General features: G+C 54.4%; 1 protein-coding gene across 1 annotated transcript in view; it reads left to right on the forward strand.

The window, feature by feature from the left end:
• SLC2A1 (solute carrier family 2 member 1) overlaps window positions 1-14,353 on the forward strand; it is a 33,519-nt gene extending 19,166 nt beyond the window's left edge. Inside the window, exons 3-10 of the mRNA XM_004025589.4 lie at window positions 9,288-9,448; window positions 9,628-9,868; window positions 10,461-10,623; window positions 10,716-10,903; window positions 11,182-11,286; window positions 11,463-11,564; window positions 12,691-12,894; window positions 13,268-14,353. Coding sequence (XP_004025638.1) covers window positions 9,288-9,448; window positions 9,628-9,868; window positions 10,461-10,623; window positions 10,716-10,903; window positions 11,182-11,286; window positions 11,463-11,564; window positions 12,691-12,894; window positions 13,268-13,468 — 1,365 coding nt within the window. The 3' untranslated portion in view covers window positions 13,469-14,353. The remainder of the gene's footprint in view (window positions 1-9,287; window positions 9,449-9,627; window positions 9,869-10,460; window positions 10,624-10,715; window positions 10,904-11,181; window positions 11,287-11,462; window positions 11,565-12,690; window positions 12,895-13,267) is intronic.
• Window positions 14,354-16,311: the final 1,958 nt, after the last annotated feature.

The raw sequence follows: 16,311 nt of genomic DNA on the forward strand, positions 1-16,311 counted from the left end.
ATGTAAGCCATCGAAGGGCCAGGGTATTTGTCTGGTTTATCCACGGCCGTGTCCTTAGTGCCTAGAACGGTGCCTGTCATAGTAATAGACACTGGTGGATAGTGAGTGGAGGAAGGCCATCGGGTACCCCAGGGGTTGAACTGGGCAAGCCTCTCCACATTGCTGAATGCAGAAGAGGCGATGGTGGCCTTGTGGCCACTCAGGCTGACTGGGTGGCACAGCGTGGATAGAAGCCTCACTACGATTGGGTGAAGAGTGAGAGGCAGATGAAAAAGGGTGGAGACGGCTCTTCCAAAAGAGTTGGCGGGAGAGGGAGAAAAGAGGAGGTTTGGAATGATGGTATGGCTAGGAATTTATTTATTTATTTTAATGAAGGTTATTTTTAAACATGTTGGAAGGAATCAGCAGGAGAGGGTGAAGATAAGGAAGTGAGGGCGGAGGTCTTCCAGGAGGGAGGGTGGTGTCGGAGCAGAAGGGAGGGGCTGCCTTTGGCCAGGAGGGACTGAGCTACCTCTTTTTTTTTTTTTTTTTTTGAGACGGAGTCTTGCTCTGCTGCCCAGGCCAGAGTACAGTGGCATGATCTTGGCTCACTGCAACCTCCGCTTCCTGGGTTCAAGTGGTTCTCGTACCTCAGCTTTCCAAGTAGCTGGGCTACTGGTACAGGTGTGTACCACCATGCCCAGCTAATTTTTGTGTTTTTAGTAGAGATGGGGTTTCACCAGGTTGGTGAGGCTGGCCTCAAACTCCTGACCTCAGGCGATCCACCTGCCTTGGCCTCCCAAAGTGCTGGGATTACAGGTGTGAGCCACCATGCCCAGCCAGGGACTGAGAGACTTCTGAAGATGTAGACAAATCTGAGATGAACTTCTGTGATCCCCGGGGCCTCCCGTCTAATCAGAAATAGGCAAGAGGTTATAACTGTCATGGAATATGGGCGGAACCTCTGACCAGGGCATCACGGGGCTGGTCAGCAGCACAGAGGGCCCAGGTGAGCCTGTAAACTGCATTCATAGGACCATGTATGGTCACCTGTCCAAAGGTCACTTCAGGAACCAGCCCCAGCAGACCGAAGCGGGAGATGTGAGTGGCCAGAACTGAGAAAGCTGAAATCTAGCGGTGTTTCTTGGGCAAGCACCCAGACACTTGGTCTGTTGACTTTTGTACTTTACAAACACTTCTTACAAGGCTGGCTGTAGTTTTTCCAACCAGGAGCCAGATTAGAAGTGATACATGTAACATGTGAAGAGAGGACAGAAGGACCCAAGAAGAAGAAATGAAAGTGAGGCTCAGAGCCCATGTGTAGTAACAGGGCAGAGAGACTCCTGTGCCTGCGTAGGCTGAAGGCCTGCCCAAGGGCGACACAGGGATTCCATCCGGCCAACCCTTTCATTCAGCCAGGACTTCCTGAGCATCCACGCTGTGCCAGATGCGGTCCTAGACAGTGAGGAGGGAGAAGTATAGCTGTGAACACAGCAGGCACATGCTGGCCCTCAGGGAGCTGCCTGAGACACAGTCCGAGCCAGGCCCTGTCTCCACAGCAGTGGGAGAGACCCCTTGGAGAAAGCCAGAGTGTCACTAACAGAGGGCTTCAAGGTGCTGTGAGAGCAAACGGGGCAACTAATGCTGGGGCTGGGGTGACAGGGGAGATTAAAAAAAGGGCTTCACGAAGGACTTGGCAGCCATGCTCGACCTTGAAGGGTTAGTTGACCTCATAGGGCAGGAGGGGCAGGTGTCTGGGCAGTGAGAGGGGCTTCTGCAGAGGTGCAGGGGTGTGGAATGTTCTGCTGATGCGGAATTGCTAACTGCCTGCAGTGGGCACACTGACTTCCCTTGTCTGTTTAGAAGAACCTCTCTTAGGAAACAGCATTGGGTTGGCCACAGTTTGCCTACTCTTGAGAAGAGACTTTGCCCCACAAGTGGTGAGGATGCCAGAAGCTTGTTCTCTTCCATAAAACAGGCCCCAAAGGGCTTCCTCCTGGAAGTGGTTAATTAATCATACTACCTTATATGTTTACAAAGCACCACCCCATAAATTACCACCTCACAGCAACTCTACAAGGCAGGCGGGGCTGACATCTTCCCCTCTTCTAAATGAGGGAACTGAAGCCAGATGAGGTATCTGGAGAGTGAGAGGCTGAGCTAGAGGTGGGCTCCAGGCCTTGTGCCTCCCCAGCTCTGCACACTGCCCCTGCCCTGCTGTGAGTGTGACAGGACATTCCTGCCATGCATCCCCTCCTGGAGGAGGAGGACAGAGGCGGAAGAGGTGAGCCCAGCCACAGAGGGAGCAGCTAAATGAACCAGGGAATCCTGACCATCATGCTGGGCTCATCCGAGCACTGCCTTTCCCCTCCCCAAATGACTGAGCTGCCAGTAGAGATGACTGACAGCCACTGAGAAACCATGAAGTCCTGGCCCAAGGGACAGTGTCAGGCATGTCTGAGAATAAGGCATCCTCAGAATCCAGAGTCTGGGCCAGAAAGGGCCTCATTGTTTGACAAACAACACTCCTTGTTTGACAAAGGAGGAACCTGGTCTGCAGAGGAGGTGAGGTCTGCCCAGGATGACCCAGCTTGGTGAATGAAAGAGCAGGAGGCAACACCCGCCTCCCAACCCAAGCCCTGTGTACCGTCAGGCTGAACTGGGCTGAGCTGGGCTGAGCTGGCCTTCGTGCTCTAGGCAGCCTCTCCTTCTCTCTCCTATATCCAGAGTTCTAGTCCCCTCTCCCCTTCACCCGTCACCACTACCATAAACCCTTACTGCTTACTTACAGCTTGCCCAGGCATTGTTATACGTACTCTAGAAACAGTAATTCAGTTGTTCTTCAAAATAACCCCATTAGGCAGACACCATAATTTTCCCTGCTCTATAAGAAACTGGGGCACAGGAATGTTAAGCAATTAAAGCAAGGACACACAGCTGGTAAGTGGCAAGGCTGCAATATAACTCCGGGGAGTCTGGCCCTAGTCTGTGCCCTTGACCATTGTGGAAGATGGACACAGTCCCAGATGGGCACGTAAACACCCTTTCACTCACCTACAACTGCCACCTAGCTGGCCGTGTGTGGTCTCACTTTGGAGCTGAGTCAAGCTCAGTCATGTACCAACATCTCAGGTTTCCCACACACAGTTGCACAATCTCTTACACCATCACACCCTGTCATATCACATCACCCCTCAAGCCCTTCAGTTAGATTCATGGCTTGTTGGTCATTTAGTGTCAACTCTGCACCTCCAGCACCATGCTGGGCACCAGCGACACGGATGCATCAGACAGACCATCTCCGTGCTGAGGTTTACTGTAGAGGGAGCACACGGTACCTTACAGTTAGTCGTCTAAAGGCGATGATGGAAATGCGAGCAAGCACAGTGGGAGCAGGGAAGGAAGAGGGAGAGGGTGCTTCGCCCTTAGAGCAGGGTTTCTCAGCTTGGCACTGTGATGTTTCTGCTGGTGTTGTGGAGGCCTGTCCCGTGCATTGGAGGATGTTTATCAGCATCCTTGGCTTCTGCCCTCTAGATGCCAGTAGCCAGTGTGACAACCAAAAATGTCTCTGGGCATTGGCAGATGTCCTATGGGGTGCCGAAGCCGTCTCTGTGTGAGAACCAGTTGCAGTGGAGTGGGAGGGGTGGTTCTCGGGAGGAAGGCTTTCCAGAGGAGTATCTGTGCATGTTCTGAAAGGTGATTAGGCCCAAGCAAAGGTGTGAGGTGTCTAGGTCATATGAGGGAGTCACTGCGTGTGCCTCGTGAGTCATAGTTGGGGTAGAGGAGACACTTTATTGCAAGAGCCGAGAAGGGCTTCGGGTGTGGCCACGGCAGTGGGATGATTCCTCTGTCTGCCGGGAGGCCTGGCCTGGCCTGGCCTTGGTTTGGAGGCTAGCCATGTCAGGGCTGTTCCAGGGAAGCAGCCTGGGTGGCCCAGCCCTCTGCAGGGGGGTTGGGGCCCAGCTCTAGCCCCAACCTGGGCCTCTTCCCCCAGGCCCCAAAGTGAGGCCCCAGGGGACCCAGTGGGCAGGGTTATCTGTCCAGCCCCACCTGGAACATCTGGCTCCAATCTCCCACCTCACCCAGGGGTGTGGCTGAGAGTTGCTGTGGAGATGAAGGCCCTGGGCTGAGAGCTTGTGGGAGGGGCAGTGTGGGGCCAGCCCCAACTGGAAGACAGGGGCAGGCAGGGAACAGGGGTGAAGGCCAGGCTGAGAGGCTAAGCCGGAGAAGCTGGCCCTTTCCTCCTTGTAACTGGCGCTGAAAGCTTGGCTGGCAGTTTAGCCCCTTCTTCCCCACAATAGCATCCCGTAGAGCACAGGCAGAGTTGAGACCGAGCCTGAACCTGGCCCAGGGATCCCTGCTGGGGACGACCTAACTGACCTAGTCCTCCTGGGGTAAAGGAATGTCTAGCGGGAAGGATGGTGAGACCAGCCAGAGGTTCCAAAACGCATACCCCTCCTGGCAGTGGTCTAGAATCCTAGATCAAGGGTTGGCAGGAGGGCCACATCCAGCCAGCAGCCTGTTTTTGTGCAACCCATGAGCTAACAATGGTTTTTACATTTTTACAAGGTTGAGAAAAGAAGAACAATGAGTGACAGAGGCCATATGTGGCTCACAGACCCTACCTAATGGATTCTAGCTAGCCTTTTACATAAAATGTTTACCAGTCCGGCTCTGGAGCACTTTGACTTGCATGCTCCCTACTTACAGGGAACTCACCACCTGTAAGGTGGGCAGCCTCATACCCTGAAGTCTAGAAAGCTCTTCCTTCCCCTGAGCTGGAGTCTGGCCCTGGCACCTCTGCCCTCTGGGGCTACAGAGTGCTGGGTTCCTCTGCCAGGAGCAGCCGAGCGGGGTCTGGAGACTAGCTTTATTCCCTGAGGCAGGCCCGTAGTTCCTTCAGGTTCCTCCTTACTCTTACATTCTTAGGGTAATGATTTCTGGCAATTTCAAAATGGAAAACCTTGTCCCTAAGGCTCCTCTGAAGGTGGTGACTTCTTTTCTTGAGAGAGCAACAGTGACAACAGTAACAGCTTACCCAGGTGCCAGGCAGTGTTCGCCGCCTCATGCCCCTCTACAAAGGGGAAGTGAGAAGTTCCTTGGCAGATGGGCAGACATGTAGTCTCACCCACAGTTGTCTCGACTGGCGGGAGGTGGTGTGGGGATTCCCAGGTGTCCTTAGGCTTGGGCAGGCCTCCCCCTCACCCCAGGAGAGCCACCGGGTGAGGAATAGCTTCGCGTACCAGAAGCCATCCAGTCCAAAGGATCTCAGCTGCCCAGAGTCAACCTGCTTCTCCAGGGTGGTCTCCATGGTGGGTGTCCTCTAGGCTCAGTGAGGCACCTGGACAGAGATCTGTAGTAGCCCCTCAGCTCTAGGCTGGCCGACACCATGGCAGTCCCCCTGGGAACTAACCAGAACCGCTCCTCCCTCCTCAACACGCTTGCCACCACCCAAACCCCACAGCTGGGTGAAGAGACTGGGCTGGGAAGGGAGCAGAGAAGCGGGTGGATGGCCGAGCCTGGCACATTTGGTGTGCAGGACTCCAACTGCATTCTGAGGGGTGGTTCACTGTGGGAAATGGGGTCTGACTTTGGTGGATAGGAAGAGTCGGGAGCAGAATCCAGATGAGACCCAGGGCAGGCTGCCTGGGTAGAGAAGTAGGACAGACTCGGAGGCAGAATCGAGAGGACCTGGTGATGGGTGGATGTGGGGTGGTGGCAGCATCAAGTGTTTAAATCCTAAGCTTGGGACAGGCATGTGAGGTGGGAGCGTTCAGAACAGGCACGTGCCAGGTCTCACCTCACACATGACCCAGGGTTGTGGAGGCTGCTGGGAGCCGGCGGGATTGGGCCTGTGGGATCCTGTCAGGGCATAATAAGTAGACTCTTCTTTCCTGAGGTGCACCCAGACACTTCTAGGGAGGATGTGACCCCAGAGCTTTTCCCCACGTAGGGTTCTTCTCATTCTCCAGCATCCCCCTGCCTTTCCTGGGCCAAGAGTCAGCGTGGAACCCCATATGAATCCCCAGGGAGGAGAGGGCACAGAGCACCGGAACCAGCAGTAGGAATTGGAAAACCAGGCGTGGCTTCTTTCCAGAAATCTCAGGCATCAAGAGGCAGAAACCCACTCCCCAGCCTCAGCTTGGCCAGGAAGTGCTGCTGTGGGCTGGAGAGGATGAGTCTAGGCCAAGGTTAACATGCAAAGAGCTGGCTGCTCACCCTTCCTCCACCCCATGAAGTGGTCTGCGTAACAGAGCAGCTAGGCAGCGTCCAGGAGCCAGCCCTGGACAAGGTTGAGTCCCTTTGACTGTGTGACCACAGGCAGGAGACGTAACTCAGGGTTGAGCTCTGGTCACACCTCACTTACACACAGCCCTCTTGTCAGTTGCCCCAACATCTCAAGAGATCTTCAAGCTTATTTAGGTAGTTTCAAGCCTTACTTAGCACCTATTTACTCTTTCTTTGTATACAATTCAAACAAATTCCATTTGCTGACTTCTTGGCAAATTTCAAAAGAGGTGTGGAGAGTTGTACAAGACAAGCCTCTGAACTACAGAGGGTTGGGGGAATACCTTAGAACTATGGAATGCAGAAATTTAGCCATCAGGAGCCAGTCTGCACACGGACAAACACCTCTCCTTGCCCCTGGAGAGAGCCCCAAGGGCAGACACCATTGCCCTGCAGCCCCGCTTGTAGGTCTGGTTGCTCAGGAGAGCAAAGTGAAATCTCTTCACATTTTCACCCCATAATGGGTCAGGAAAGACTGGACGCTCAGAAGGGCAAGCGCCATTTATCTGGACCGTTCCCATATCCACCCTCATTCAGAGCAGCCTGTTCTTGGTGGAGCCTGATAAACGGGGCATTACTGTTCCCAACCAGTCCTCCTCTGGGGTTAGTTTCGTCCACAGAAGAACACTTTGCATTTTGTTGCTCTGTTTTTTGTCAAAATCTGCCTTCTGTCTGCCCCCAGCAGAATCAAGGGGTTCTAAGAGGAGAGCCTAACACCTTTGGTTCGATTCCTCCATTTACTCACCAGGTATCCCTGGCACTGGCTCTGGGACAGACCATGGTGTGAATCAACTGTCTTCCTCAGGGAAGACAAACTCCTGGAGTCAGGGAAACCTGGATCTCGAAAGGTTTCAGCAGTAAGGCCAGGGGTACCTTCCAGGCAGGAGTAGTAGCATCTCAAAGGCGTAGAGGGGTGGGAAATGGTGTGTAGTGAGTGCAAAGGTGTGGTAGGTAGGGAGATTGGATTGATACCTGGCAGAAGCCCCGATTTTGAGTTACGGGTTGAAGGCTTGGGGAGACTCTGTTAGTGGTCTGCACAGCCTTCAGGCCACCAGTGTGCAGTGGGGTGATTTTAGGGATGATGACACCAAGCACTGTTTCACTGATTCCCTGCAGCACTGTGAAGCAGCTACTGCTAATGTCTGCACTTTAGAAATGGGGCCATGGAAACTCACAGATGAAATAACTTGCTCATGGTCACACTGGAAATAAGGGGTGGAGCTAGGACCTGAATTTAGTTGTGTCCAGAATCAGAGTTCAGGTTTCTATTCACTGCTCTGCATGGCATCCTTGGAACAGACAAGCAGATCCTTAGGGCTTGCCTCTGCCCTACCAACTGTCCTCGCCCCTTGGAGCCTGGCCTCCATCAGATGCCTGCTGACTTGGGACAGGTTGTGACAGGGCAGGGAAAAAGATGGCTAGAGGCTGAGGACCCACAGCAACAGGAAGGAAGGCACCAGGAGGCAGGCCCAGCATATTTGAATAGGTGGGCATTTCTGGGACTGCAGGCCTTGGTTTGGCAAGTGTGCCCGCCCACACCTTCTTCTTCTGCTAGACCTCAGTGGGTTGGAAGGGATAGGGAGGACCAACAGCAGTGATGGAGGCTGCAGAGGCTGCATACTGCTGTGTGTGCATGAACTTGTGGCATGCACGCACACGGAGGGGTGTTGGGATGGGTTGGGTTCACATGGAATTGAGTTTGAGCTGTAAGTGGTAGGGGATGAGGGGCATGTGAGTTTGTGACTGGCTGAAGCAGGAATATTTAGATTCTATGAGCACGGGTATGTATGTGTGTGTGATGGTATACGTGCATAAGAAGCCGTTTCTGGGTAACTAGGGCCTGCACTCTGCTATACGTGTGGCTGGGTGGGTCTGGCCAGTCCTATGGCACTGAGAGTGTGGTGAGTGTGCTCAGGCAGAACGGGTGCTGCCTGCCTACCACATCCGTGGGAGCTGGCCAGGGTGGGGGCAGGGCTGGTGGGCAGGGCTGCCCTAGGACGGGCATTTCCAGTTCCTGGAACTGCTTCCTTGTGTGGAACCTTTCCCCATACCTCCTAGCTGGGCCCTTGGGAGAGGGGAGGAGGCCGTGGGTCCTTCAAGGGGGTGCTCGCAGGCCAGACACAAGGGAGCTAGGCCTGGGGAACAGAAAGCCACAGTGTGAGTCTTTCAAGCACTTCTGAAGGGTGACATGTGTGAGTTTGTCACACCAGGCCCTCAGTGCGGTCAGGGAGTCTGTACTTCCTGGATGGCGGAACCTGTCTGTCAAGCCCTGCTTCCTCCTCAGCAAGGGGTTGGGGAGAGGGCCTGATGGCAGGAGATGGGCCCTTGGGGCTTTGAGACATGGTGAGGAGAAAAGGGGCAAGTGGGAAGACCCTTTTCCTTCTGTATTTCTCTTTTTTTTTTTTTTTTTTGAGACATAGAGTCTCATTCTGTCACTCAGGCTGAAGTGCAGTGGCGCAGTCTTGGCTCACTGCAAACTCCGTGTCCTGGGTTTAAGCAATTCTGCCTTAGCCTCCCGCGTAGCTGGGATTACATGCTTGCGCCACCATGTCCAGCTAATTTTTTTTTTTATTTTTAGTAGAGATAGGGTTTCACCATGTTCCGAACTCCTGACCTCCAGTGATCTGCTTGCCTTGATCTCCCAAAGTGCTGGGATTACAGGCGTGAGCCACCACACCTGGTCTTGTACCTCTCTGTTCTATGCCTGAACTTCCACCACTGATCACTTGCCATCATCCCAGCAAGTCACACTGAGCCTGTGAAACCACAGGGCACTGGAAACCACACGTTAGGGGAAGTGGGAGAGTTGGCGGGGTTCTCAGATGAACTCCAACCCCTTGTTTCTTGCCTGGGGAAAGTGAGGCCCACAAAAATAGAGGGACTTGGCTCAAGAACATGCAGTGAATCTGTGGCAGAGCCAGGCCCTGGCCCTCTCTTAGGGAGGGGTGCAAGGGGAAAGGAAAAGGAAGACTGGGTCCTGGCCCCTGGCTTGCTCACCCAGGCTGCATCTCCCCCTGCAGGTGATCGAGGAGTTCTACAACCAGACATGGGTCCACCGCTATGGGGAGAGCATCCTGCCCACCACGCTCACCACGCTCTGGTCCCTGTCAGTGGCCATCTTTTCTGTTGGGGGCATGATTGGCTCCTTCTCTGTGGGCCTTTTCGTTAACCGCTTTGGCCGGTAAGTAGGAGAGGTCCTGGCACTGCCCTTGGAGGGCCCATGCCCTCCTGCCCAGGGAGTCCCAGATGGGGTGGGAGGTAGGGGAGACTTATCTGCCTGTTCCAGGGTATTACCTCTGATCCAGCCCCTGGGAGCCCAAGGAATGTGGGCACTGGCCTGACCTGTGACCCCATCCCCAGGCGGAATTCAATGCTGATGATGAACCTGCTGGCCTTCGTGTCTGCCGTGCTCATGGGCTTCTCGAAACTGGGCAAGTCCTTTGAGATGCTGATCCTGGGCCGCTTCATCATCGGTGTGTACTGCGGCCTGACCACAGGCTTCGTGCCCATGTATGTGGGTGAAGTGTCACCCACAGCCCTTCGTGGGGCCCTGGGCACCCTGCACCAGCTGGGCATCGTCGTCGGCATCCTCATCGCCCAGGTAAGCTGGGGCAGGATCTACCTGCCCGGCAAGGCCCCTGCCCACAGCTTCAGTGGCTCTCGGATCTGTGCCCAGCAGGGCAGAGTTTCTCTTCCACCCAGCCCCCACAGCCTTGCAGAGGACAACTATGGTACACACGTCCAGAGAACACAGCACCATGGCCTCCCAGTTGACAGCAAGATGGCTTGACTCTTCTCAGTCCCTTTCTTCTCACTCTAGGCCTCCAACCACAGGGCCCGCCTTCCCCCAACATGCCGCAGGCTGTTATGCACAGTAGCCTCTCTCCAGGAGGCTTCCCCTTCCCTGTCCCCAAAACCCTCTTGTGGCAGAGTAGCAGCCCCCATTCTCTGTGCTGGACACATCTGTGGCCTTGTCATTTGTCCTCCCAGCAACACTGTGGGGTAGGTCCTACTTTTCCCATGTGACCGATGAGGAAACTGAGAAACAGGGCTCATGCTAGAGTGGCAGAGCCTCTAGAACTGGGGCCCTTCCCTGAAGCAGCAGCTGACACAAAGTAGGGAAGGCCACTCTGGCAGGATGGGGTGGGAAAGGGGGTCAGGGCAGAGGCGCTTACGGCCCCTGCTTCCCCCAGGTGTTCGGCCTGGACTCCATCATGGGCAACAAGGACCTGTGGCCCCTGCTGCTGAGCATCATCTTCATCCCGGCCCTGCTGCAGTGCATCGTGCTGCCCTTCTGCCCCGAGAGTCCCCGCTTCCTGCTCATCAACCGCAACGAGGAGAACCGGGCCAAGAGTGGTACGGGCATGGCCCTGCCCTCCTCCCCACTCCCTGAGCCCTGGCCTTCTTCCCACTCTGAGCCACCCTCACCTTCCCTCCGGTCCCCCCAGTGCTAAAGAAGCTGCGCGGGACAGCTGACGTGACCCATGACCTGCAGGAGATGAAGGAAGAGAGTCGGCAGATGATGCGGGAGAAGAAGGTCACCATCCTGGAGCTGTTCCGCTCCCCCGCCTACCGCCAGCCCATCCTCATCGCTGTGGTGCTGCAGCTGTCCCAGCAGCTGTCTGGCATCAACGCTGTGAGTGCCCCCACCCACCCTTCCTGTGCCCCAGCCAAGCCCTCTGGTCAAGTGTGCATGGTGAACAAGTCCCAAACTTGAAACAACAGATACGCCTCTGCCAAAGAAGCTTCCCTTTAGACCCCAAGCCCGTAAGGTCACTGCAGTGCAGTGTCCCTTCTGCCTGAGTATTTGTCCCCTTCATTCTTTACTCATCCTGGGTCCCACATCCACTGCTACAGAGGCAGGGAAGGGCCACAATGTCCAGGTAGGCCCCAACAGTTTCTCTTGTCTGGCAGGTCTTCTATTACTCCACGAGCATCTTCGAGAAGGCAGGGGTGCAGCAGCCTGTGTATGCCACCATTGGCTCCGGTATCGTCAACACGGCCTTCACTGTCGTGTCGGTGAGTCTTTGCTTACTGGCCCCCCCAGCCAAACCCCAGGGAGGAGGCAGTGCCATCTTCCCCACTGGTCTTTGCAGTGCCCTGTGACTTTCTCAGCTCTTGAGGCAAGGCCTCTGGGTGGGTGGGTTCAGAAGGGCACCAGGCAGGGGTGGCACTGACACTGTCTCTGCCCACAGCTGTTTGTGGTGGAGCGAGCAGGCCGGCGGACCCTGCACCTCATAGGCCTGGCTGGCATGGCGGGTTGTGCCATACTCATGACCATCGCGCTGGCACTGCTGGTGAGTTGCTAGGTTCTGGAGAGTGAGGGATGCAGGAGAGTTTGCCTGGGCTTCAGATCCCAAAATGCCTGTCTCAGCCCCAGGCTGGCAGGCCTGTTGGTGGCTGCATTCTCCCTGGCTGTGGGTCTGACCTTCTGGCTCCTGAAGTTGTCTCCTTCCAAACCACACACATCCTCTCTTGAACTTGCTCCTCCCTGCTTGATGGATTCTCAGCGCAGCACCTCTGGTCCCAGATCCCAAACTCTCACCTCCTTAAGGAATTGCTTTGCCTAATATTAACCCTTTCCAATCTTCATCTGTAGCCTCAATTCATCTTCACAGCAACCCCGGGAAGTAGTGCTATCCTCCCCACAGAGGTGCAGAAACATGCCTTGCCTCATTCAGTTCACACTACTGGAGGTGTAGTTCAGTTCTTCCCATTTTATGGGGGAGGCAGCTTAAGTCCCAGTGAGGTTAGTAACTTGTTAGATAAAGGATGAAGCCAGGAATCAACCTCAGTCCCAGGCCTGTGACTGTGACCGCTGTGCCAACCCTGTGCCTGGCACTCACACACAGGCACTCGTTTATTTAGCCTCTGGGCAAGGAAAGCACCATGACCGTCATTTTACAGCTCAACGTGGGCTTGGAAAGTTTGGTGGTTGCCGAAAGGCCAGACAGGCAGCAAGTGGAAAGCCCATAAATTTTCTACCCTGGCCTCCTCAAGAATGGTTATATGCAGAACCGTATGCTTAGCGCTTACTCTGTGCCAGCCTGAGCTGGGCACCTCACACGCCTTAGAACCTGAATCCACCCCACCCCCAGGAGTGTTCTTCTGCATCCTGCCACAGGCAGACTGTGCTGCAGGCACAGACAGGGGACCATGGGGCCTCTTAGCACCGTCCACATGCACACCACATTACCACTCCCAGGGGGTGGACTCAACACTTGCAGCCACCCTGCAGGACTTAAATCATTTTGTTCAGATGAGGAAACTTAGGCCCAATGCTGGATACACAACAAATCCAGGACCATCCCCAGGCTTCCTGCCTTCTCGCATAGCTCTGCTCCGGCCTCTGTAGCTTCTGTTTCCCCTGAGGATCCATCACAACCCAGTCTAACTTTTCCCCCTCTCCGTCATCCTCAACAGGAGCAGCTACCCTGGATGTCCTATCTGAGCATCGTGGCCATCTTTGGCTTTGTGGCCTTCTTTGAAGTGGGTCCTGGCCCCATCCCATGGTTCATCGTGGCTGAACTCTTCAGCCAGGGTCCACGTCCAGCTGCCATTGCCGTTGCAGGCTTCTCCAACTGGACCTCAAATTTCATTGTGGGCATGTGCTTCCAGTATGTGGAGGTGAGAACCCCCACTGTCTCTGTACTCACCATTTCTCACCCGCACGCATGACCCCACAGTGCTGTGCAAAGTGCTGGCCCAGCATTCTCATTAGGAATCATGCTGAGGAGGAAACTGAGGGTAGGAAGCCCAGGTCACATGACCAAGAATGCTGACCTCAACTCCAGGGTTCTCCCCTTAGCCTTGAATGGTGCTCCTGAAGCCTGTTACATTCTAGGTACAAGCGTGGTCTCAGTTAATTATGATAGCATCCCTGGGTAGGTGGATGTTCCCTTTTCAGCTCAAAGGCCCAAAGGTAAAGTGACTTATCCAAAGTCCTACAGCCAGGATGTAGGGTCATGACTCCAACCAAGTGTGTCTGTGTGTCTTTCAGCAACTGTGTGGTCCCTATGTCTTCATCATCTTCACTGTGCTCCTGGTTCTGTTCTTCATCTTCACCTACTTCAAAGTTCCTGAGACTAAAGGCCGGACCTTCGATGAGATCGCTTCCGGCTTCCGGCAGGGGGGAGCCAGCCAAAGTGACAAGACACCCGAGGAGCTGTTCCATCCCCTGGGGGCTGATTCCCAAGTGTGAGTCGCCCCAGATCACCAGCCCGGCCTGCTCCCAGCAGCCCTAAGGATCTCTCAGGAGCACAGGCAGCTGGATGAGACTTCCAAACTTGACAGATGTCAGCCGAGCCGGGCCTGGGGCTCCTTTCTCCAGCCAGCAATGATGTCCGGAAGAATATTCAGGACTTAACGGCTCCAGGATTTTAACAAAAGCAAGACTGTTGCTCAAATCTATTCAGACAAGCAACAGGTTTTATAATTTTTTTATTACTGATTTTGTTATTTTTATATCAGCCTGAGTCTCCTGTACCCACATCCCAGGCTTCACCCTGAATGGCTCCATGCCTGAGGGTGGAGACTAAGCCCTGTCCAGACACTTGCCTTCTTCACCCAGCTAATCTGTAGGGCTGGACCTATGTCCTAAGGACACACTAATCGAACTATGAACTACAAAGCTTCTATCCCAGGAGGTGGCTATGGCCACCCCTTCTGCTGGCCTGGATCTCCCCACTCTAGGGGTCAGGCTCCATTAGGATTTGCCCCTTCCCATCTCTTCCTACCCAACCACTCAAATTAATCTTTCCTTACCTGAGACCAGTTGGGAGCACTGGAGTGCAGGGAGGAGAGGGGAAGGGCCAGTCTGGGCTGCCGGGTTCTAGTCTCCTTTGCACTGAGGGCCACACTATCACCATGAGAAGAGGGCCTGTGGGAGCCTGCAAACTCACTGCTCAAGAAGACACGGAGACTCCTGCCCTGTTGTGTATAGATGCAAGATATTTATATATATTTTTGGTTGTCAATATTAAATACAGACACTAAGTTATAGTATATCTGGACAAGCCAACTTGTAAATACACCACCTCACTCCTGTTACTTACCTAAACAGATATAAATGGCCGGTTTTTAGAAACATGGTTTTGAAATGCTTGTGGATTGAGGGTAGGAGGTTTGGATGGGAGTGAGACAGAAGTAAGTGGGGTTGCAACCACTGCAACGGCTTAGACTTTGACTCAGGATCCAGTCCCTTACACGTACCTCTCATCAGTGTCCTCTATTGCTCAAAAATCTGTTTGATCCCGGTTACCCAGAGAATATATACATTCTTTATCTTGACATTCAAGGCATTTCTATCACATATTTGATAGTTGGTGTTCAAAAAAACACTAGTTTTGTGCCAACCGTGATGCTCAGGCTTGAAATGCATTATTTTGAATGTGAAGTAAATACTGTACCTTTATTTGACAGGCTCAAAGAGGTTATGTGCCTGAAGTCGCACAGTGAATAAGCTAAAACCCCTGCTTTTAACAATGGTACTATACAACCCCTACTCCATTAACTCCACCCACCTCCTGCACCCCTCCCCCCCCACACACAAAATGAACCACGTTCTTTGTATGGGCCCAATGAGCTGTCAAGCTGCCCTGTGTTCATTTCATTTGGAATTGCCCCCTCTGGTTCCTCTGTATACTACTGCTTCATCTCTAAAGACAGCTCATCCTCCTCCTTCACCCCTGAATTTCCAGAGCACTTCATCTGCTCCTTCATCACAAGTCCAGTTTTCTGCCACTAGTCTGAATTTCATGAGAAGATGCCGATTTGGTTCCTGTGGGTCCTCAGCACTATTCAGTACAGTGCTTGATGCACAGCAGGCACTCAGAAAATACTGGAGGAAATAAAACACCAAAGATATTTGTCTCTAGAGGCTCAGCTGACAAAATCTGGGAGAAGTTTGTTTTTGTAACTACAGGCAGGCTTTTTTCTCCCTGACATGAAGAGGGGTTGTAAGAAGGGTGTGAGAAAGGAAAACTGGTACTTAGCAAATGGAAATACCTATATGTATTACCATTAGGTGTAAAGAATCTATAAGGACATCCATCTGCATCTCAACAAAGAAGAGCAGGTTGCGAAGAATATGCCCTGCCTGAGCCTGGGGACAGGGCGGTTAACTGGTGAAGGGCTGAGGCCAGATGAAAGGAAGCCTTATCGTGCGCTCCCAAAAGACTTCTGTTGAAAGGAGTTATCCGGGTCCCCGTGCGGGAGGGGGTGCGGGGGCAGGGCAAGGAGGAGAGGCCGGGGGCCCAGGCTATCAGGGCTGCCACTCGGGTATCACTCCTACGACGCTGCTCACTCAGGGCTGTCCCCACTGGACCAGAAAGGAAACAGACGGGGTGAGGTGGGGTGGGGATGGGTGGGAGCCCCGCGCCGGTGGCCGGACGCAAGGACTACAAGGCGGATGGCGCGCGGAGCTCATTCACACTCGAGGGCCCAGAACGTTGGCAGAGCCAGGCAGCACCCCAGCCCCGCCCCGGCCCGGAGGTTCAGACCCCGGTCTGAAAAGGCCCGACAATCCACTCGCAGCTGCCTCCCGCCCTGGGTCAGTATCGACGTCCCCGAGCACCGCCATTTCCCAAACTGCAAAATGTCAGCGCAGGCGCAGGGAACCCGGCCCGCCCTCAGCGTGGTCCAGAGTGCGGCGACGGCACAGCTGCCGGTCGGTCCCCTGACGCCTTTCCTCTAGGGGCCGCAGTCCACCCCGGGGTAGAAGATTTGGGGCCAAGGTTCGGCCGCCTACTGCCGAGGTCGATGGCGCATCCTCTCCAGACCTCACAGCCGTCCCCTACGCCCGGCCACCGGCGGCGCACGGACACGATTGGGGATGGGCGGGGCCAGGTGGCGTCTCCACCAATCAGAGGCGCATCGTTGGGCCCGACGAGGGGCGGGCTCCAAGACTCCACCAATCACACCCTGGCGGTTCCAGGCGCTGGCCCTTGGGGACGACCTGGGCGCCTGCTTGCCAGGCGATGCGGTTTACTCTGGAGGGGGTGACGGTGACTTGTGTATCGCTGGGCATCCCTGGGGACGTAGCTC

Source organism: Gorilla gorilla, chromosome 1 (assembly GCF_029281585.2).
Source record: "Gorilla gorilla gorilla isolate KB3781 chromosome 1, NHGRI_mGorGor1-v2.1_pri, whole genome shotgun sequence".
Lineage (NCBI taxonomy): Eukaryota > Metazoa > Chordata > Mammalia > Primates > Hominidae > Gorilla > Gorilla gorilla.